General features: G+C 41.8%; 1 protein-coding gene across 2 annotated transcripts in view; it reads left to right on the plus strand.

The window, feature by feature from the left end:
* hibch (3-hydroxyisobutyryl-CoA hydrolase) overlaps positions 1-23453 on the plus strand; it is a 146928-nt gene that overhangs the window by 82900 nt on the left and 40575 nt on the right. For both annotated transcript variants that reach the window (XM_063051991.1, XM_063051992.1), the window contains exon 8: positions 21700-21845. In XM_063051991.1, coding sequence (XP_062908061.1) covers positions 21700-21845 — 146 coding nt within the window. The remainder of the gene's footprint in view (positions 1-21699; positions 21846-23453) is intronic.

A 23453-nucleotide genomic window follows, 5' to 3' on the forward strand; every position in this document is an offset into this window, starting at 1 on the left:
GCTGAAATTCTGATCTGGAATCAAAACTGGTTTGGCAGGAATTTTGAACCTCATTTAGAAAGATTTGCCATTTGGTTATCATTCACTGTGGTGAAGCATATTGCTGAATGGCAGCCTTTTCTGTTATTAGAGGTCTAAATAAACACACTGTTATTATATTGATATTTATTTCTGTTATGTTTGTTTTTATTTTATGGATAATTTTATGTTTTGTAAGCTATGATTTACATAATTCCAACACTGACTCAAGGGTTCAGGGTTAAAAAATTTGCCAGAAATAAAATTTGAAATCATTCACTTCACATCTGAATTCACATGTTTGAAAATTCTGTTAGACTTTGTGTACGAATGTGTAAAATTACATTTCTAATTTGCCTCTGTAGTTAAAGTTAATTAATTTTATGACTTTTTTGCACCCTCGTACTCATAAATGGAGATTATGAAACCAGTGAGGTTATTTTTCCTTTCCAAATTCCCATGCCTTGGAATAAAAGCAGCAATATTATTGAGTTTGCAATGCTTCAAAAATAAATGTCACATACTTGACATGGGTATTTTAAATGAACTAAAACACGCTGAGAAGCTTGCACTGTTATTAACATATGGTACAGTCTACACCAGCTGTGATATATTGTAGCCTGCATTTCTTTTGCCAGTGCAATTTGCCTACATAGCAGCATAATATGGCAGGTTTAATTTCCAATCCAGGATATATTTACCTTGTCATTAACTGGGTTTGTACCTGAAAATAATGTGTTCAATGTCTGACATTCAGTGAAACCTTGGTGGCCCTGCTGAACCTTTGGCAGAGTTCCACAGTCAGTACCTCTGGCGAGTCTCGTGCTATGTTTGTCTTGGCATGCATAGATACCATGTGACCACCTCTTATGTATGTTGATAACAACAATTTTAAACGTATACACCCCATTTGCTAGTTTGCCAACTTAACAAGCAAAGTCCCTTGTTTAGGATGTTTGAAAATACAACAGCCATTTACTACAGTAGGTACAGGATGAGGTTTAGATAAAAAAGGGAACCTGAACAGAAGCTTACCCAGAGCCTATGCCTCTTTCAAGCCGAAGCCTCCTTTGAGCCAAAGTCTGACACTCCTACTCTCACCACCAGCCTACTCCCAGCAATGGCCTCCTTGCTTGTCCCTTCTGTAGCTTTAAACAAGCGCTGCTGACCTGCGGGACACCTCATCACCATGGCCTGCTCCTGCCGCTGATTGGGCTGTCGGGTTGCTTTGATTTGGATGGTGTCTGACTTCTTAAGTGCTTTTTGACCCTGCTATTTGATTGTATTTTATTTAGAGATACAACACAGTAACAGGCACTTTTGGTTCAATGAGTTTGTGCCACCCAACACACCATTATGACTAATTAGCCTACTAACCTGTATACCTTTAGAATGTGGAGGAAGACTGGAGAACCCAGAGGAAACCACATGGCTACCGGGAGAACATACAAGTTTATTACAAACAATGGCAGGAATTGAACCCGGGTCGCTGGTGCTACCACGATGTGAGGTTACCGTACGAGGAACGTCTGGCAGCTCTTGGGCTGTATTCCCTGGACTTCAGGAGAATGAGGGGGGATCTCATAGAAACATTCCGAATATTAAAAGGGCTTGACAAATTAGTTATGGCAAAGTTATTTCCCATGGCAGGAGATTCTAGGACAAGAGGGCACAACTTCAGGATTAAGGACGTCCTTTTAGAACTGAGATGCGGAAAAATTACTTTAGTCAGAGGGTGGTAAATCTGTGGAATTTGTTGCCATGAGCGGCTGTGGAGGCCAAGTCATTGGGTGTATTTAAGGCAAAGATAGATAGGTTCTTGATTAGCCAGGGCATCAAAGGGTATGGGGTGAAAGCAGGGGAGTGGGAATGACTGGATCAGCCCATGATTGGCAGAGCAGACTTGATGGGCCAAATGACCTACTTCTTCTCCTATATCTTATAGTCTTATGGACATCCTGTTGTGGTCCTCTGTTGATCATGGAAAAGATTTTAGGATGTTAGGCAATGAGTCACTTGCCACAAAATGCTCAACTTGTGACTCTTCTTTATTTAGTTGGCTGGCCCAATTAAATTTTCTGATCAATGGTGATTTCCAAGATATTGATGGTGGGGGATTTGGCAAGGGTAATGCTGTTGAGGGTCAAATGAAGGCAGTCAGAAGGCAATTTGTCTGGTACATCTTCTGCAAGTGCACATATGCTCATCCTATTCTATATAAATAGTCTTGAATTTTGATCTAGGTGATACCAATCATGCAATTTGGCTGAAACTAATTTCAAATTTAACTGATTAGCTTTACTGTTGCACAAAACTTGAAATCACTAGCATTGAAAAATCCTGATGCAAGGTTTTGACCATAAATATCACAATTTCTCTCCACCCGACAGATACTGCTTGACCCACTAAGTTCCTCAGCAGATTTTTAGTTGCTTCAGATTCCAGCACCTACAAACTTTCTGGGAAAGAAGTTAAAAGAATACCAAGCAGCATTCTGTTCTTATCTAGTGGTATTGTTGTACTACAACATATTCCAATACACAGAGAACCAGTCAGTGTTGGTGTGCAGGCCGGCTGCAATTAAAATCATTGCTTTCCTGTGTTTATATTTAGTTTCCAGTATTAGTTTAGATTCCATCCAGAAATTAAATCATACATTTTGCAGTTTAAAAATTCACTATTTATATTACCTGAGTTGTCAGAAAATTCTCACTCTTAAACAATTACTTATGGAAGTAATTTCCAGAGAACCCAGTCTCTTCAGGCAGTGTGGAAGAGTCTTTTTGTTTTCATTATAAACGATATTGAAATTCCCAACAGTGGACATCATGTCTGCATCTAAATGACAGAATTAATAAACACAAAATGCTGGAGGAACTCAACAGACCAGGCGATATCTATGGAAAAAAGTACAGTCGATGTTTTGAGTGAAACGACAACTGTACTTTTTTTCCATAGATGCTGCCTGGCCTGCTAAGTAACTGCAGTATTTTGTGTGTGTTGCTCGGATTTCCAGTATCTGCAGATTCTCTCCTGTTTGTGACAGAATTAGTATAACTTATTATCACCTTTTCTGGTGAAGAGGGCTGGGACCTTTCATCAAAACTGGAAAAAGAGAAACAATTTGGTTTAAAGTAGAAGGGTGATGAGCAGAACAAAAGGGTGTATCTCTAAATATCTCTACTTGCTTTCTTAAGTGTTCTCTTGCATTTCTTGTACTCAATATTTGGTTTATGAAGGCCAATATGCCAAAAACTTTCTCTACGACCTTATCAACCTGTGATACCAATTTCAATGAATTATGCAGAAAAATGCATTTAAGATCTCCCCCATCCCCCTGCAACTCTAGCTTAAACCCACCATGCAGCATTTCAGGTCCAAACCATCCCATCCGCGGAAGAGAGCCCAATGATCCAAACATCTTATGCCCTCCCTCCAAGACCAATTCCTTAGCCAGGTGTTAAACTGTATGATCTTCCTCGTTCTGGCCTCACTGGCATGTGGCATGGGCAGCAATCCTGAGGTCACAACCTTGGAGGTCCTGCCCTTTAACTTAGCACCTGACTCCCTGATCTCCCTATGCAGAACCATGTTACTTGTCCTACCCATGTCATTGGTACCTACAAGAACCACACCCTCCCACTAAGAATGCTGAGGACTGAATCTGTGATGTCCCAGACCCTGGCTCCCGGGAGACAACATACCCTCATGGAATCTCATTCTCGTCCACTGAACCTCCTGTCCGTTCCCCTAACTAACAAATCCCCTATCACCACAGCAAACCCCTCATCCCCCTCCCATCCCCCCCCCACCGAGTCATAGAGCCAGACTCAGTGCCAGAGACCTAACCACTGTGAACCCCCCCCCCCCCCATAGTATCCAAAGTGATATAGCTGTTCTTGAGGGAGATTGTTAGAGGGGTACTCAGCACTGGCTCCCTAACACTTTTCCTCTTCCTGTCAGCCAGCTTCTTGTGTCCTGCACCTTGGGTGTAACTACCTCTCTATCTGTCCTGTCTATCACCCTCTCACCCTCCCTAATGATCCTAAGTTCATCCAGTTCCAGCTCCAGCTTCTTAATGCGGAGTGTTAGAATCTGCAGCTGGATGGACTTCTCGCATTCGTAGTTCATCAGGGACACTGAAGGTCTCTCTGCCTTTCCACATCCTGCAGGAGGAGCATTCAACTATCCTGCCTGGCATCACTACTGTTCTAACTGTGCAATTGTAAGGGGGGAGAAAAACTTAAACCTGGAGCTTTGCTTTTTTTTGCCTTCTCTGACTGAAGCCACAAAGAGCTAAAACCTGACGATCACTATTCTGACTCTGTCCACTCAGATGATGGCCACTGCGCTTGCCCCTGCCTTCCTTTTAATTTGCTGTTGCTAATCAATCCCAACTGTAGATTGGTTGCTGGGCAGTGGTGCAGTGCTAGCCGGAACGCGTCCGGCACATCTTTAAGAAAAAAAGCCGAAATAAATAAGCTAATTAATTAGGTGTCATCCAGGGTGATTTGAGTACCTCAGAAACTGCTGATCTCCTGGGATTTTTACGCACAACAGACTCTGGAGTTGACGAAGAATGGTGCCAAAAACAAAAAAACATCCAGTGAGTGGATTTAACAAGATGTTTTCGCTCACAGAACAGCCACTCGCTGGATTTTTTTTTTGTTTTTGGCACCATTCTTTGCAAACTCCAGAGTCTGTTGTGCGCAAAAATCCCAGAAGATCAGCAGTTTCTGAGGTACTCAAATCACCCTGGGCGGCACCAAATTAATTAGCTTGTTTATTTCGGCTTTTTTCGTAAACATGTGCTGGACGTGCTCCAGCTAGCGCTGCACCCCTGGTTGCTGGTCAAAGCTCAGTTACACTGTTGCGATCTGCTGATGCCTTTTTCAACTCGGGCAGTGGACTTGAGTGAAATCCCCTCCTCTCAAACTTGCTTGTTTTTATCAGTTGAGGCATTGAGTTCAAAAGTCATGAGGTTATGTTGCAATGGTATAAAACTTCATAAATTCTGATGTGACTACATCTGGAGTATTGTGTACAGTTCTGGTCACCCCACTACAGGAAAGACTTTGAGGCTTTGAAGAGGGTGCAGAAAAGGTTTATCAGAATGCTGCCCGGTTTAGAGGACACGTGCTATCATGACAGCTTGGATAAATGGGTTATCTTCTCTAGAGCGGTGGAGGCTGAGGGGAGATCTAATTGATGTTTATAAGATTATGAGAGGTGTTGAAATGTCTAATACTAGAAGGCATGCGTTGAAGGTGGGGAGGGGGTGTTAGTTCAAGGGGGATATGAGGAATATGTTTTTTTTCACTCCGAGAATGGTGGATGCCTGGAATACATCGCCTGGTATGGTATTAGAGGCAAATACTCTAGAGGCTTTTAAAAAACGTTTGGATAGGCACATGGATGTAAGGAACATGGAGGGATATGCTGTAGGTAGGAAGGATTAGTGTTTCGATGTTTTTGATTTGCTTTTTAGCTGGGTTGGCACAATGATATGGGCCGGATGGCCTGTTCCATGTTAAAAGCCCAAAATTAATGTCTCATCTTTACTGGTTTTGGTAATTGTTTTGGAATAGATGGATGTTTCAATCTAATAATTTATATTACTTAAATTAATACCCTATATTTTTGTTTTAATGGGACACTTTGCCTGCTGTATATCTTTTTCAATTGTGAATAGCTGCATTGAATGTGAACATTTTGGATGTTTCCAGATGCGTTTGAGAAAAGAATCACAAAGCAATGCAGTTTAAGAAAATGGTAAGGGTATAATGCACACCTTGAATGTGTGACAAGCAAACCATCTACGTAATCCCAATGTAAGGCCGAAGTCAGCTTGATGTATTGACAAATGAGTAACAGCAATATTTCATGCTTCTCTTATAAGATAAGGAAGAAGAAAAAAGGGTAATTTGCAATCCTTGATTATTTAACGGGAAATGAGTTCAAGTTGTTAGGCACCAAAAAGAAAACGAGCTCTGGATTAGTAAGGTTTGTGTAACTTGTAGCACATCTCTGGCGCACAAAGCAGAGCATAATGGATATCAGCAGTGTCAATATTGTTGTGAAGTATTTCAATATTTTGATGAGAAATTTTGTAAAACTGCTGCAGCTCTTTAAGTATTAGTTTATTTTGCAGTTTTCTATGCCATTTTATTTGTTACCCCTGTACACCTGCTCGTTAATGTAAATATCTAATCAACTAATCATATAGCAACAACTCAGTGCAAGAAAGCATGCAGACATAGAGATTCAGCTGTTATTCAGACAAAACATCAGAATAGGGAAGAAATTTTGGGGGGGTGGGGAGATGGATACACAGAATGTTAATGATGTCAGAAAGCTCTTTGGCTGATATTGTTGTGGAAGATATTCTGGGACTTTACAGCAGAGTTAAAGCAGGTTGTTCATTAAACAGCAGATTCTAAATCATTCTAGAGCTGAAAAAGCTTTTGAAGGTATCTGTGATATTGAGCAAATCTGCTCTATTGTGCATTCAGAATCAGGTTTATTATCACTGGCACGTGACGTGAAATTTTGATGACATTTCGCCAATTCCCATATTAATAAGGTAAAAGTTGGATTTTTTTTAGATTATGAAGACATGTAGTCCTCTTTTATCAATGCAAACAACAGGAATTCTGCACATGCTGGAAATTCAAGCAAGTCTTCTTTTATTGTCATTTAGTAATGTATGCATTAAGAAATGATACATTATTTCCTCTGGTGTGATAATCACAGGACAGACCAAGACAGTGCAACAATACCATAACTTGATGAAGAAGTCCATTAGCACAGTAAAGTTCAAAGTTTCTCAAATGTCCCACATCTCACGCAGATGGGAGAAGGAAGAACTCTCCCTGCCATGCCGACCACAATCCAACTCTGAGTCATCTGAAAACTTCGAGCTCTGATCAGCTCTCCGACACTGAGTACTGAGCGCCATCTCTGTCCGAACGATTCGACCTCCTTCTCGGTCGCCAAAAGCAGGCAAGGCTGGGGATTTTGAGGCCTACCCGCCGAAAGATTCCCGACCGCAGAGTAATGACAGCAGCGAACGGGCGTTTCAGAAATTTCTCCAGATGTTCCTCTGTGCTTTCACGTCCATTCTCCATCAAATCAGAATTGTCCACGGCCCCTATTTAACAGATACAATATCATTTGTCACCGGAGGGCTGCGCACACGCGGGCACGTCGCCATCTTGTCCTCCCGCATTTTCTAAACTAACATTGAAAATTGTTTTCAGTGTAATACAATTAATGTTTTCAATACTTCCAATTCTGAGTATCACTATGAATGTTGAATAAAAGATGAAGTGAAATTGATACAACAGATAAATAAAACAAAATGTGTGTGCAGACAGTAGGGTTGAGTTCAGTTATTGGGACATGAGAATGTAAGAGAAAGTTGCAGGACATGGTCCCTCAAACTTGAGCCACCAAGATTGTATCTAATCCAATCTTGGTTGTAAGATTGTATCTAATCCAATCTTGGCTTTAATCTGTTTACCTACCTGTTCATTCCTGCGATGATTTTGTGGTAATGCAAAAATCTGTCATTCTGAATCTTAGCTGCATCAATTGTATTGTGAGTATCTCTAAATGTCCTTAATTCACACATCACCATGTGAATAGCCAGCATAATCTAGAAGACCTGGATCTAGGAGGGTCTGTTAATTTTATGAACTTTCCAATGAGCTGGTCGGGCAACTCTACATTTCTCCTCATGCACTATATACACATGGCTAGGCATAGATCAAATACCATCTATAAATTTGCTGACGATACAACCATTGTATGATACTAGTGTATCTCAGGTGGTGATGAGATATAGAACATAGAAGAGTACTGCACCGTGCAGGCCCTTCGGCCCACAATGTTGTGCCGACCCTTAAACCCTGCCTCCTGTATAACCCCCACCCCACCTTAAATTCCTCCATATACCTGTCCAGTAGTCTCTTAAATTTCACTAGTGTATCTGCCTCCACCACTGACTCAGGCAGTGCATTCCACACACCAACCACTATCTGAGTAAAAAAACCTTCCTCTAATATCCCCCTTGAACTTCCCACCCCTTACCTTAAAGCCATGTCCTCTTGCATTGAGCAGTGGTGCCCTGGGGAAGAGGTGCGGGTTGTCCACTCTATCTCTTCCTCTTAATATCTTGTATACCACTATCATGTCTCTTCTCATCCTCCTCCTCTCTAGAAAGTAAAGCCCCAGCTCCCTTAATCTCTGATCATAATGTATACTCTCTAAACCAGGCAGTATCCTGGTAGATTTCCTCTGTACCCTTTCCAATGTTTCCACATCCTTCCTATAGTGAGGCAACCGGAACTGGACACAGTACTCCAAGTGTGGCCTAACCGGAGTTTTATAGAGCTGCATCATTACCTCGCGACTCTTAAACTCTGTCCCTTGACTTATGAAAGCTAACACTCCATAAGCTTTCTTAACTACCCTATCTACCTGTGAGGCAACTTTCAGGGATTTGTGGACATGTACCCCCAGATCCCTCTGCTCCTCCACACTTCCAAGTATCCTGCCATTTACTTTGTACTCGGCCTTGGTTTTGTCCTTCCAAAGTGTACCACCTCACACTTCTCCAGGTTGAACTCCATCTGCCACTTTTCAGCCCACTTCTGCATCTTATCAATGTCTCTCTGCAATCTTCGACAATCCTCTACACTATCCACAACACACCAACCTTTGTGCCATCTGCAAACTTGCCAACCTACCTTTCTACCCCCACATCCAGGTCGTTAATAAAAATCACGAAAAGTAGAGGTCCCAGAACAGATCCTTGTGGGACACCACTAGTCACAACCCTTCAATCCAAATGTACTCCCTCCACCACGACCCTCTGCTTTCTGCAGGCAAGCCAACTCTGAATCCATCTGGTCAAACTTCCCTGGATCCCATGCCTTCTGACTTTCTGAATAAGCCTACTGTGTGGGACCTTGTCAAATGCCTTACTAAAATCCATATAGATCACATCCACTGCACTACCCTCATCTATATGCCTGGTCACCTCCTCAAAAAGATCTATCGGGCTTGTTAGACACGATCTGCCCTTCGCAAAGCCATGCTGACTGTCCCTGATCAGACCATGATTCTCTAAATGCCTATAGATCCTATCTCTAAGAATCTTTTCCAACAGCTTTCCCACCACAGACGTAAGGCTCACTGGTCTATAATTACCCGGACTATCCCTACTACCTTTTTTGAACAAGGGGACAACATTCGCCTCCCTCCAATCCTCTGGTACCATTCCCGTGGACAACGAGGACATAAAAATCCTAGCCGGAGGCTCAGCAATCTCTTCGCTTGCCTCGTGGAGCAGACTGGGGAATATTCCGTCAGGCCCTGGGGATTTATCCGTCCGAATGTATTTTAACAATTCCAACACCTCCTCTCCCTTAATATCAACATGCTCCAGAACATCAACCTCACTCGTATTGTCCTCACCATCATCAAGTTCCCTCTCATTGGTGAACACCGAAGAGAAATATTCATTGAGGACCTCGCTCACTTCCACAGCAACCAGGCACATCTTCCCATCTTTATCTCTAATCGGTCCTACCTTCACTCCTGTCATCCTTTTGTTCCTCACATAATTGAAGAATGCCTTGGAATTTTCCTTTACCTTACTCGCCAAGGCCTTCTCATGCCCTCTTCTTGCTCTTCTCAGCCCCTTTTTAGACCCATCTGATCCTTGCTTCCTAAACCTCATGTATGCTGCCTTCTTCCACCTGACTAGGTTTTCCACCTCACTTGTCACCCATGGTTCCTTCACCCTACAATTCTTTATCTTTCTCACCGGGACAAATTTCTCCCTAACATCCTGCAAGAGATCCCTAAACATTGACCACATGTCCATAGTACATTTCCCTGCAAAAACATCATCCCAATTCACACCTGCAAGTTCTAGCTTTATAGCCTCATAATTTGCCCTTCCCCAATTAAAAATGTTCCTGTCCTCTCTGATTCTATCCTTTTCCATGATAATGCTGAAGGCCAGGGAGCGGTGGTCACTGTCCCCCAGATGCTGAGAGATCTGTGACCTGACCCGGTTCATTACCTAATACTAGATCTAGTATGGCATTCCCCCAGTCGGCCTGTCCATGACAGGAATCCGTCCTGGACACACTTAACAAACTCTGCCCCGTCTAAACCACTGGAACTAATCAGGTGCCAACTAGTTGAGTGGTTTCACCGCAACAATCTGGCACTCAACGTCAGTAAGACGAAAGAGCTGATTGTGGACTTCAGAATCAGGTTTATTATCACCGGCATGTGACGTGAAATTTGTTAACTTAGCACCAACAAGTTCAATGTAATACATAATCTAGCAGAAAGAAAAAATAAATAGAATAAAACATAATAATAAACAAGTAAATCTATTATGTATATTGAATAAATTTAAAAATTGTGCAAAAACAGAAATACTGTATATTTTTTTAAAAAGTGAGGTAGTGTCCACAGATTCAATGTCCATTTAGGAATCGGATGGCAGAGGGGAAGAAGCTGTTCCTGAATCGCTGAGTGTGTGCCTTCAGGCTTCTGTACCTCCTACCTGATGGTAACAATGAGAAAAGGGCATGCGCTGGGTACTGGAGGTTCTTAGTAATGGACTCTGCCTTTCTGAGACACTGCTCCCTAAAGATGTCCTGGGTACTTGTAGGCTAGTGCCCAAGATAGAGCTGATTAGATTTACAGCCTTCTGCAGCATATTTCAGTCCTATGCAGTAGTCCCTCCATACCAGACAGTGATGTAGCCTGTCAGAATGCTCTCCATTGTACAACTATAGAAGTTTCTGAGTGTATTTGTTGACATGCGAAATCTCTTCAAACTCCTAATAAAGTATAGATGCTGTTTTGCTGCCTTTATAACTACATCGATATGCTGGGACCAGGTTAGATCCTCAGAGATCTTGATACCCAGGAACTTGAAGCTGCTCACTCTTTCCACTTCTGATCCCTCTATGAGGATTGGTATGTTTTCCTTTGTCTTACCCTTCCTGAAGTCCACAATCAACTCTTTTGTTTTACTGACGTTGAGTGCCAGGTTGTTGCTGCGGCGCCATTCCACTAGTTGGCATATCTTACTCCTGTAAACCCTCTCGTCACCACCTGAGATTCTATCAACAATGGTTGTGTTATCAGCAAATTTATGGATGGTATTTGAGCTATGCCTAGCCACACAGTCATGTGTATATAGAGAGTAGAGCAGTGAGGTGCGCCAGTGTTGATCGTCAGCGAGGAGGATATGTTATCACCAATCTGTACAGATTGTGGTCTTCTGGTTAGGAAGTCAAGGATCCAATTGCAGAGGGAGGTACAGAGACCCAGGTTCTGCAACTTCTCAATCAGGATTGTGGGAATGATGGTATTAAATGCTGAGCTGTAGTTGATGAACAGCATCCTGACTTAGGTGTTTGTGTTGTGTAGTTGGTCTGAAGCCATGTGGAGAGCCATTGAGATTGCGTCTGCGGTTGACCTATTGTGGCGATAGGCAAATTGTAATGGATCCAGGTCCTTGCTGAGAGAGGAGTTCAGTCTGGTCATGACCAACCTCTCAGCATTTCATCACTGTCATTGTGAGTGCTACTGGGCAATAGTCATTAAGGCAGCCCACATTATTCTTCTTAGACACTGGTATAGTTGTTGCCTTTTTGAAGCAAGTAGGAACTTCTGCCCTTAGCAGTGAGAGGTTCCGGAAGGGTAAGACGAAGGAACAAATGCCAATCCTCATAGAGGGATCAGAAGTGGAGAGAGTGAGCAGCTTCAAGTTCCTGGGTATCAAGATCTCTGAGGATCTAACCTGGTCCCAGCATATCGATGTAGTTATAAAGAAGGCAAAACAGCAGCTATACTTTATTAGGAGTTTGAAGAGATTTCACATGTCAACAAATACACTCAAAAACTTCTATAGTTGTATAATGGAGAGCATTCACTGTCTGGGTATGGGGGGGGGGGTGCTACTGCACAGGACCAAAAGAAACTGCAGAGGATTGTAAATTTAGTCAACTCCATCTTGGGTACTAGCCTACAAAATACCCAGGACATCTTCAAGGAACGATGTCGCAGAAAAGCAGAGTCCAATATTAAGGACCTCCAGCACCCCGGGCAAGCTCTTTTCTCACTGTTGCCATCAGGTAGGAGATACAGAAGCCTGAAGGCACATACTCAGCAATTCAGGAACGGCTTCTTCCCCTCTGCCATCTGATTCCTAAATGGACATAGAACCCTTTAACACTACCTCACTTTTTTTTTTAACATATATTGTATTTGTTTTTTGCACGATTTTTAATCCATTCAATATACGTATACTGTAATTGATTTAGTTATTTATGTACTATTACTTTATTTTGTGTTTTTTCTATATTACGTATTGCATTGTACTGCTGCTGCTAAGTTAACGAATTTCATGCCATATGCTAGTGATAATAAACCAGATTCTGATTCTGAGAGTTCTTTCCTTAATCCTTGGTCACTCATCACCTAATATTTGATTCTTCTAAGGCAGTACTTGAAGCTAATGCCAGCGTTCCACATTGGTACATAGACACTTTATTGATCCCAAAGGAAATTAGAGTCACAGTAGCATTACAAGTGCACAGAAATACAAATATTAGAAGAGAAATAAGAAAGAATAAAAAGAAAGTTACCTCAAAGAGTTTAACAGGATGGGGTCATCTCTTCCCCGGCTATAGGTTGATTCATTATAGAGCCTAATGGCCGAGGGTAAGATTGACCTCATATAGTGCTCTTTGGAAAAGTGCATTTGTCATAGTCCATTACTAAAAGTGCTCCTCTGTTCAGCCAAGGTGGCACGCAGAGGGTGAGAAACGTTGTCCAGAATTGCCAGGATTTTCCATAGGGTCCTTTGTTCTACCACAGCCTCCAGTGTGTCCAGTTTGACTCCTATAAAAGAGTGGGGTTTGGTGGTGGTGGTAAAGAATTGTGAGTGTTTTGAACTCTGATGTAGAGTTTCAACTGAAAATGTCAACAATTTCTTTCCCTTCCAACTCAATGCCTGGCTAACTGAGTTCCTCCAGCAGATTATTATTCTATATCCATCATAAATAGTCTCTTATGTCCCCATTTTTTAACTGTTCCTGCTGTAAATACAGAAAGAAAGAGGATAAAGAAGAACTAATAATTAGTAATCAATAAATATAGTGAATGTGAAATAAAGAGCCCTTGAAGGTGAGTCCATAGGTTGTGGGAACAGTTCTGTGTTCTGTGAGTGAGGGGGAGTGAAGTTGACTGAAGTTATCCCCTCCGGATCAAGAGCCGGATCGTTGAGGTGTAATAACTGTTCCTGAACCTGGTGGTGTGTGTCCTGAGGCTCCTATACCACCTTCCTGATGGCAGCAGCAAGAAGAGAGCATGGCCTTTATGGTGGGGTCCTTGATGATGTAAACATTCTGTATAGATGGTGAGGAGGGCTTTACCCGTGATCTACTTTTCCTTTCAAGAGCATTAATGGTTCCATACCAGGCTGTGATGCAGCCAAGCAATATACTCTCCACCACACGTTTATAGAAGTTTGTCAGAGTTTTAGATGACATGCCAAATCTTCACAAATTTCTAAGAAAGGTGAGGTGCTGCTGCGCTTTCTTCCTAACGGCTTCATAGTTTGCTTGAACTCCAACTGTAATGGAAGAATGTTTTCTGGAGAAGAATGTGTAAAAGACCAAGAAATCTCCGTTAATTTATGTTTATATCTCTTTGAATGTAACTTAAAATACTGGGACAGCTTTGCCACCAGTCATAGATTTTGTGGGCAGGGCGTGTTCCTATGTGATGGATTCGTATCATGAAAGGCCCTGTTGTGGTGCAGCGCATTATGTGAAAAGCCTTCATCCAGAAATAGTAAAATGGGGAGAGAAGTGACTGCAGATGCCTGAATCTCGAGCAATAAAAAAAAATCCAAATCAGTGCTCAAGTCAGGATTGAAGCATTGGCAGCTTGATTGAGTATCTGAGCTTCCTTCTGCAGAATCCTTTCCGCAGCCAATTTGATTCAGTCCAAGGGATATCAAAAATAGCCAAGTACATTGGGCATAAAGGCTGCAACCACCCCTCATTTTGAAGTCGTCTTCTCTCCAACTTGCCAGGACTGTAGCCAATCTCTTCCAGAAAGGTTATGAGACTTGTATCTGTCCAACAGTCTGGAAAGTTGGCCATGTGCTATATCCTATCAACAAAAAATCTGACAGATTTAATCCAGCATATTGCTGTTTCCTTAATCTGCCATAATCTATGACACAATAATTACTAGTAACCATTTTATCTTCCTTCAGAGCGTCCTCAATTCAGCCTGTGTCCAGACATGGACTGAAGAGCTGAATTCCAGAAGCAAAATACTACAGATCCTGGAATTCCAAAATGAAACACAAAACATAGGAAACGGTCAGCCAGTACATGTAAACAGAGAAACAAAGTTATGTTTCAGGTCAATAACCTTTCATTAAAACTCAGATTGCCAGTGCTATCCATCTCCATAAATGAATAATTATCTACCTTTGTTATCGTCCAGGATGCAGGTGTGCATTTCCTTGAGTTCTGTTGGCAAAATCAAAGTCAAGTTTATCAGATGGAGAAGTATATGTATGCACAGGGCCAATGAAAAATTTATCTGCAGCAGTATCACAGCTTCATGGCATCATATATAAGCAGCATTCACAATTTTCAAGAAAACACAATTAGAAGAAAAATGTCCATGTTAGCACAAAGTGTTCACGATACTGCTAAACTAGTGAGATTAGGGTTTTAAAGTTCAAAGTTAAATGTATTATCAGAGTATATACATGTCACCACATACAACCCTGGGATTCTTTTTCCTGTGGGCATACTTCGCAGATAGATAGAAGAGTAGCTGTAAATAGGATCAATGAACAACAAAGTGTGAAAATGCAAATATAAATAAATAGCAATAAATTATGAGTATGAAATAACAAGATGAAGACTCCTTAAAGTGAGATCATTGGTTGTGGGAACACCAGAAATAGAATGAGTGCAGTTTTGTTCAAGAGCCTGATGGTTGAGGGGTAGTAACTGTTATTAAATCTGGTGATGTGAGTCCTGAGGCACCTGTCCCTTCTACCTGATGGCAGCAACGAGAAAAGAGCATGGGCCTGGGTGGTGAGAATCTTTGACGATGGGTGCTGCTTATCTACGGCAATATTTCATGTAGATGTGCTCAATAGTTGGAAGTGCTGTACACGTGATGTACTGGCCTGAATTCACTACCTTTTGTAGGATTTTCCGCTCGAAAGCATTGGTGTTCTCATACCATGCTGCAATGTAGCCAGTCAGCACATCTACAGAGTTTGCCAAGTTTTTTGATGACATGCCAAATCTCTGCAGACTCCTGAGGAAGTAGAGGCACTATTGTGCTTTCTTTGCAATTATATTTACATGATATGTCCAGGACATGCCAATCGGCTCAGGAATGGTTGAAGGGAAGTGGCTGTTTTTAGACCTGGTGATCTGTACCTTTAGCTGCAAAAAAAATGCATGGCCCAGATGGTGAGGATCTTGGGTGATGGATGTTGCCTTTTTAGATTAGATTATGAGGACATTCAGTCCTCGATTATTATCATTTAGAAATGCATGCATTAAAAAATGATACAATGTTCCTCCAGAATGATATCACAGAAACACAGGACAGACCAAGACTAAAACTGACACAAACCACATAATTATAACATATAGTTACAGCAGTGCAAAGCGATACCGTAATTTGGTAAGAGCAGACCATGGGCACGGTAAAAAAGAGTTTCAAGTCCTGATAACCCCATTATCGTGCACAGACAGTAGAAAGGAGAAACTCTCCCTGCCATGAGCCTCCAGCGCTGCAAACTTGCCGATGCAGCACCCTGGAAGCACCCGACCACAGCGGACTCTGAGTCCATCCGAAAACTTCGAGCCTCCGACCAGCCCTCCAACACCGAGCACCATCTCTGCCAAGCGCTTCGACCCCACCCCGGGTGCCGAGCAACAAGCAAAGCTGAGGATTTGGGGCCTTCCCCTCCGGAGATTCTGGATCACACAGTAGCAGCGGCAGCGAAATCGGCATTTCAGAAATTTCACCAGATGTTCCTCCGTGCTCTCGCGTCTGCCTCCATCAAATGAGAATTGTGCACGGCATCCTACTTGACAAATAACAGATATTCATCACCGGAGTGGCCGCACGCTGTGTCATGCCGCCATCTTCTCCTCCTCCTTTTGAAGCACTTCCTGTGGATACCACCACTGGACGGGAGGGATGTCGCCGTGATGTATTTTGGCAGAATCCATTTCTATCTGTAGCTTCAATTTACTGTGCATTGAATTGCTGTACTAGACCATGATGCTTTCTGTGGAAGTTTGTTAAGAGTGTTTGATGATAAGACAAATTTAGAAGGGTAACTTTGAAGGTATGAGACGTGAATTAGCTAAGATAGACTGGCAAATGACACTTAAAGGGTTGACGGTGGATATGCAATGGCAAGCATTTAAAGATCGCATGGATGAACTATAACAATTGTTCATCCCAGTTTGGCAAAAGAATAATTCAAGGAAGGTAGTGCACCCGTGGCTGACAAGGGAAATTAGGGATAGTATCAATTCCAAAGAAGAAGCATACAAATTAACCAGAAAAAGTGGCTCACCTGAGGACTGGGAGAAATTCAGAGTCCAGCAGAGGAGGACAAAGGGCTGAATTGGGAAGGGGAAAAAAGATTATGGGAAAAAAGATTATGAGAGAAAACTGGCAGGGAACATAAAAACTGACTTTAAAGCTTTTATAGATATGTGAAGAGAAAAAGATTGGTTAAGACAAATGTAGGTCCCCTACAGACAGAAACAGGTGAATTGATTATGGGGAGCAAGGACATGGCAGACCAATTGAATAATTACTTTGGTTCTGTCTTCACTAAGGAGGACATAAATAATCTTCCAGAAATAGTAGGGGACAGAGGGTCCAGTGAGATGGAGGAACTGAGGGAAATGCATGTTAGTAGGGAAGTGGTGTTAGGTAAATTGAAGGGATTAAAGGCAGATAAATCCCCAGGGACAGATGGTCTGCATCCCAGAGTGCTTAAGGAAGTAGCCCAAGAAATAGTGGATGTATTAGTGATAATTTTTCAAAACTCTTTAGATTCTGGACTAGTTCCTGAGGATTAGAGGGTCGCTAATGTAACCCCACTTTTTAAAAAAGGAGGGAGAGAGAAACCGGGGAATTATAGACCGGTTAGCCTAACGTCGGTGGTGGGGAAAATGCTAGTCAGTTATCAAAGATGTGATAACAGCACATTTGGAAGGCGGTGAAATCATCCGACAAAGTCAGCATGGATTTGTGAAAGGAAAATCATGTCTGACGAATCTCATAGAATTTCTTGAGGATGTAACTAGTAGAGTGGATAGGGGAGAACCAGTGGATGTGGTATATTTGGATTTTCAAAAGGCTTTTGACAAGGTCCCACACAGGAGATTAGTGTTCAAACTTAAAGCACACGGTATTGGGGGTAAGGTATTGATGTGGATGGAGAATTGGTTGGCAGACAGGAGGCAAAGAGTGGGAATAAACAGAACCTTTTCAGAATGGCAGGCAGTGACTAGTGGGGTACCGCAAGGCTCAGTGCTGGGACCCCAGTTGTTTACAATATATATTAATGACTTAGATGAAGGAATTAAATGCAGCATCTCCAAGTTTGCGGATGACATGAAGCTGGGCGGCAGTGTTAGCTGTGAGGAGGATGCAAAGAGGATGCAGGGTGACTTGGATAGGTTAGGTGAGTGGGCAAATTCATGGCAGATGCAGTTTAATGTGGATAAATGTAAGGTTATCCACTTTGGTGGCAAAAACAGGAAAACAGATTATTATCTGAATGGTGGCCGATTAGGAAAAGGGGAGGTGCAACGAGACCTGGGTGTCATTATACACCAGTCATTGAAAGTGGGCATGCAGGTACAGCAGGCGGTGAAAAAGGCGAATGGTATGCTGGCATTCATAGCAAGAGGATTTGAGTGCAGGAGCAGGGAGGTACTACTGCAGTTGTACAAGGCCTTGGTGAGACCACACCTGGAGTATTGTGTGCAGTTTTGGTCCCCTAATCTGAGGAAAGACATCCTTGCCATAGAGGGCGTACAAAGAAAGTTCACCAGATTGATTCCTGGGATGGCAGGACTTTCATATGATGAAAGACTGGATCGACTAGGCTTATACTCGTTGGAATTTAGAAGATTGAGGGGGGATCTTATTGAAACGTATAAAATCCTAAAGGGATTGGACAGGCTAGATGCAGGAAGATTGATCCCTTTGTTGGGGAAGTCCAGAACGAGGGGTCACAGTTTGAGGATAAAGGGGAAGCCTTTTAGGACCGAGATTAGGAAAAACTTCTTCACACAGAGAGTGGTGAATCTGTGGAATTCTCTGCCACAGGAAACAGTTGAGGCCAGTTTATTGGCTATATTTAAGAGGGAGTTAGATATGGCCCTTGTGGCTAAAGGGATCATGGGGTATGGAGGGAAGGCTGGTACAGGGTTCTGAGTTGGATGATCAGCCATGATCATACTGAATGGCGGTGCAGGCTCGAAGGGCTGAATGGCCTACTCCTGCACCTATTTTCTATGTTTCTATGTTTTTTTGTTTTCTTATCTTCCTAAGAAAGTAAAGTCACTGGCACTTTATGTTTGTGTCTATACACTAGGCCCAAGATGCGTGATCTGATATGTCAACACCCAGGAATTTGCTGATTCCACACCAATCCCCCTCAGTCAAGCAGTTCAAGTCATTTGCCATTGAAAAATCATTAGTTGCCACTGATGATTTGAGCTGCTTGAAAAACAACTTGCATTTGTGGATTGTCTTTAATGTAGGGAGGAACTCCAGAGTGTAATAACAGAGGTATTGAAGCAAGGAAAGAAATATTAGGAAGACGATCATTCAGCTCAGCAAGAAGGCAGGATCTGGGATTCTTGTCTGTCTTTGTCAAAGAGTTGGATTTTGAGGACCATCTATAAATATGTGATGGAGATGGTGGGAATTTCAGGCTTTGCTGCTCAGGGAGCTGCAAGAAAAAGTGGGGTAGAGAGGGGCAGAAGAGGCCACATTCAAGGGAACAGAGACTTCAGGAAAGTCGCTTCGCAGGTTGGACGGTAAAAGAGATGAGGAGATGCGAAGTCAAGAAGGAATTTAAACATGAGTATTGTAACTTTCATTTAAAGCATGAGACTAAGAGCTAATACACATTATGTATGAAGCATGGTAGGGCACTGACACCGCCAGAGTTGAGGGTGAACCGAAGGTGGAAATTGCGATGTCAGTGAGGGGAGCATTACACTTGTTAATTTTGGAGGCAACTGGTGTATGTGCAGTTCCATCGAGAATGGGCTGAGATGAGGGCAGAGGAATGTAATGTTATGGAAATGGAAGTAAATGGTCTCTGTGAAGAATTGGTTGAGGATGCTGAGGTTGTGGGAAATGTGAATTAGTCTTAAGCAGTGACTGAGGATAGAGATGAACTTACCAATGAGTAACAGAACAATGATGCAGTGATCGCTAATCTGAATGCCAGCATTGGCTGGGATCAAAAGAGTGCAGAAACAGAGACTAGGAACATCGGTGTGCACATGTGAGCCAGCTTCAATCTCTAGCTGAGCAAGAGAAGGGTGCTGGACATCCTTGCATCTCTCTCAAATCATTGGTGCAGGAGCAGAAACAGATCCTTCTGCTGGAGTACTCTAACTGGTATCAGTCTACCAAAGGAGGTTTGTCATGCTGTGCTGGAAATTGGAGAGGAGATATTGGAAGAGGCTGGCATGATTAGTTGTTCCACAAAGTTCAAAGATATACGTCACCATATACAGCCCTGACATTCATTTTGTTGCAGGCATTCACAGTAAATACAAGAAACACAATGGAATCAAGGAAAGAGCACCTCCAACAGGATGGACAAACAATCAGTGTGCAAAAGACAACAAACTGCAAATACAAAAAGAAAAAAAATCATCATAATAAATAAGCAATAAATATTGAGAACATGAGATGAAGGGTCCTTGAAAGTAAGCGCATAGGTTGTAGGAACAGTTTAGTGCCGGGTTGAGTGAAGTTATCCCCTCTGGTTCAAGAGTCTGAAGGGGTAATGACTGTTCCTGAACCTGGTGGTGTGAGTCCTGAGGTTCCTGTACCACCTTCCTGATGCAGCAGGGAGAAGAAAGCATGGCCTGAATGGTGGGGTCCTTGATGGATGCTGCTTTCCTGCGACAGCGCTACATGTAGGTGTGCTCAATGGTGGGGAGGGCTTTACTGATAATAGACTGGGCCGTATCTACTTTTTTTGTAGGCTTTTCTGTTCAAGGCTATTGGTGTTTCCATACCAGGTCATGATGCAACCAGTCAATATATTTTCCACCACACATCTATAGAAGTTTGTCAATATTTTGGATGACATGCCATATCTTTGCAAACTTTTAAGAAAATAGGTGTTGCTGTGCTTTCTTTGAAATGATACTTACCTGCTGGATGCAGGACCTATCCTCTGAAATGATAACACCAAGGAATTTTAAGTTGCTGACCCTCTCCGCCTCTGGTCCCCCAATAATAACTGGCTCATGGACCTCCAGTTTCCTCATGAAGTCAATAATCAGCTCCTGATCTCGCTGACATTGAGTGAGAGGTTGTTGTTGTGGCATCGCTCAGCTAGATTTTCAGTCTCCTTCCATAAGCTTATTTTTCACCAACTTTGATTTGGCCAATGACTGTGGTGTCATCATCAAATTTAAATATGGTATTGGAGCTTGCTTAGCCTCATAGTCTTAAGTATAAAGTGAGTATTGATTATTGTTACAGTTATTATTCTACAGATTTATTGAGTATGTACCCAAGAAAATAAATCTCAGGGTTGTATATGGTGGCATATACATACTTTGATAATAAAATATACTTTGAATTTTGAGTAGAGGCAGGGGGCTAAGCACACAGCCTTGTGGCTTACCTGTGCTGATGGAGATTGTGGAGGAGATGTTGTTGCCACCCCGAACTGACTGGGTTTTGCAAGTGAGGAAATCAAGGATCCAGTTGCACAAGGAGGCATTGAAGCTAATGTCCTGAAGCTCATTGATTAGTTTTGAGGGGATGATAGTATTGAATGCTGAGCTGTAGTCAGTGAAGAGCATCCTGATATTTGCACCTTCACGGTCCAGATGTATGCATCTTCACTCTACGGATGTTCCAGGGTTGAGTGAAGAGCCTATTGCTGCAGTAGACAAATTGGAATGGGTGCAAGTTGCTTCTCAGGCAGGAGTTGATATGTTTATATGTATTTATATAATAAGAAAGATTAATTGACCACAGTGACAGTCTTAAGCACTATATCATTTGGTCTTTACTGGTGAGACAAGCTTAGAATTGTTACGGAACAACTGAGAAGGATCAAAAGTTAGATTCATGGAATGAAAGGAGGTGGCTGGAAGACAAGACACAGGCAGAAGGTGTAAACAATTGTGTGGAATTAAATGACAAAAGCAACAATTGAAAAGCTGAGTTCTTTTGAAATCAAATGACTGTAATTTGAAATGTATTGCAGTTAAATAAATATCAGAACATTAAAAGTATTTTTTCTTTAAGTGATTGCCTGGTTGACTGCAAGTTGAACTCGAATGTGTTTGTATACAGGTCTGTTCCCAGATGTAGGAGGAGGTTACTTCTTGCCAAGACTGGAAGGGAAACTTGGCCTGTTCCTTGCCTTAACAGGATTTAGAATGAAAGGAAGAGATGTACATAAAGCTGGAATTGCTACTCATTTTATAAAGTCTGAGGAGGTAAGTTTATTTCTTTGTAAAATCTACTAAGTAAAATGTAGAATCAAAGCTGGGAACAATTACATGAGAATATAATCAATGTGACTGCCTTATTTACTTTTAGAAACTAAGGTGGTTACGACTACAAGTATCAGATTTGGCAATCCAAACATCCTACTTCAGCAAAACCAAGCTGACATGATTTCATGTTGTTCAAAAGTGCTGCTATGTTGCTCAACACACTGCATTTAATGGAATATACCATATCAATTATTTTTGTTTTTGAAACTTTGGTTTAATCAATATAATTTTTATCATATTTGCAAACCCAATGCCAATACCCAGGAATTTCAAAAGTAGTGGGATAGAGCTCTTCCTTGAGGACAGAACAATAAATCTTAGGATCCATGGTTATGTTGGCTGGAAAATGGTTGAGGATTCCATTAGTAAAACACACAAGTGTAATAATTTTGAGTGTCTTGGGTGATTTTTGTTTTAATTCATTTTAACTGAGTGATGATCTAAAAGACCCTGACAATATCTTATAATTAATAAAGCAACTTTTGCCTATGGCAACCAGTGAAGTTCTTTTTTTAAATTGGAATCATTACTGAGTTGCAAAATTCAGCAGCCAATTTGTGTTCAGCAGGATGTCTTCAACAGACATTGACAATGTTCAGATTAATTGACTTCAGGTTTGGATTGAGACATAAATTTTGCTCAGCATGCTGAAGAGAAATTCCAGGTGAATTAATAACACAGAACCTTTTCTATCCACTTGATAATGGCTCAGCTGAATGACATATCCAATAGATATTGCCTGTAGTACAGCACACTCTTATTAGGGATATCTATAAGGCAATTTGTTCTATATATACTCATTGTTAGACTTATAACTCAAATCCACTTTACTAACTCTCGTGCAGTTTGATATGACCAGATACTGAATACCATTGATTGTGACCACTGCTGATTTTTAACATATGTGCCACTTTCCTACACTAATCCCTTATCGCTTGATTTTGATATCTAAAAATCCAATGATCTCCACCCTGAATGTCCTTGGCAAACAAGCCTTCGTTGTCCTCTTGGATGGTGAATTCCAAAGGTTCTCTATCTTGAAGATGAAGAAATTTCTTGTCTTCCTGACTGGAATGCTTTGACCATTTACTTTGAGATTCTGGCCCTGGTTCTAGAAACCCTAGCCAAGGGAAACATTATCCCTGCTTCAAACCCGGTAAGCCCGTTAAGAATTTTGTGTTTCAAGAGATCATCTCTCGTTGTTTAAACTCAAGAGCGGAGACCAAACTTGTAATCTCTTCTCCTATGATGAACGTGCTGTCCCAAAAATCAATCCAGTGAATGTGATCATCCACTTTGCTTCTCACTGGTACAACAACCTTTGAGTAGTGTGACCAGATCCATTTCCAATATTTCACGTCTGGTCTCACCCAGCCCCTTTCTAAGTGGAGCAAAACATCTCTTGTACTTAAAATGGTAACCTCATATTTTTTCAGTATTGTACTCCATCTTGCATGTTCGCATCTCCTTGAAGCTTTTTTCTTTCTTCCTCAGCTCTGTCACAGGTGAACATCAAGGAATTAGCTGCTTATTGACTCTGTCAGCTAG

This window comes from Mobula hypostoma, chromosome 6, assembly GCF_963921235.1.
Source record: "Mobula hypostoma chromosome 6, sMobHyp1.1, whole genome shotgun sequence".
In the NCBI taxonomy this organism is placed as follows: Eukaryota; Metazoa; Chordata; class Chondrichthyes; order Myliobatiformes; family Myliobatidae; genus Mobula; species Mobula hypostoma.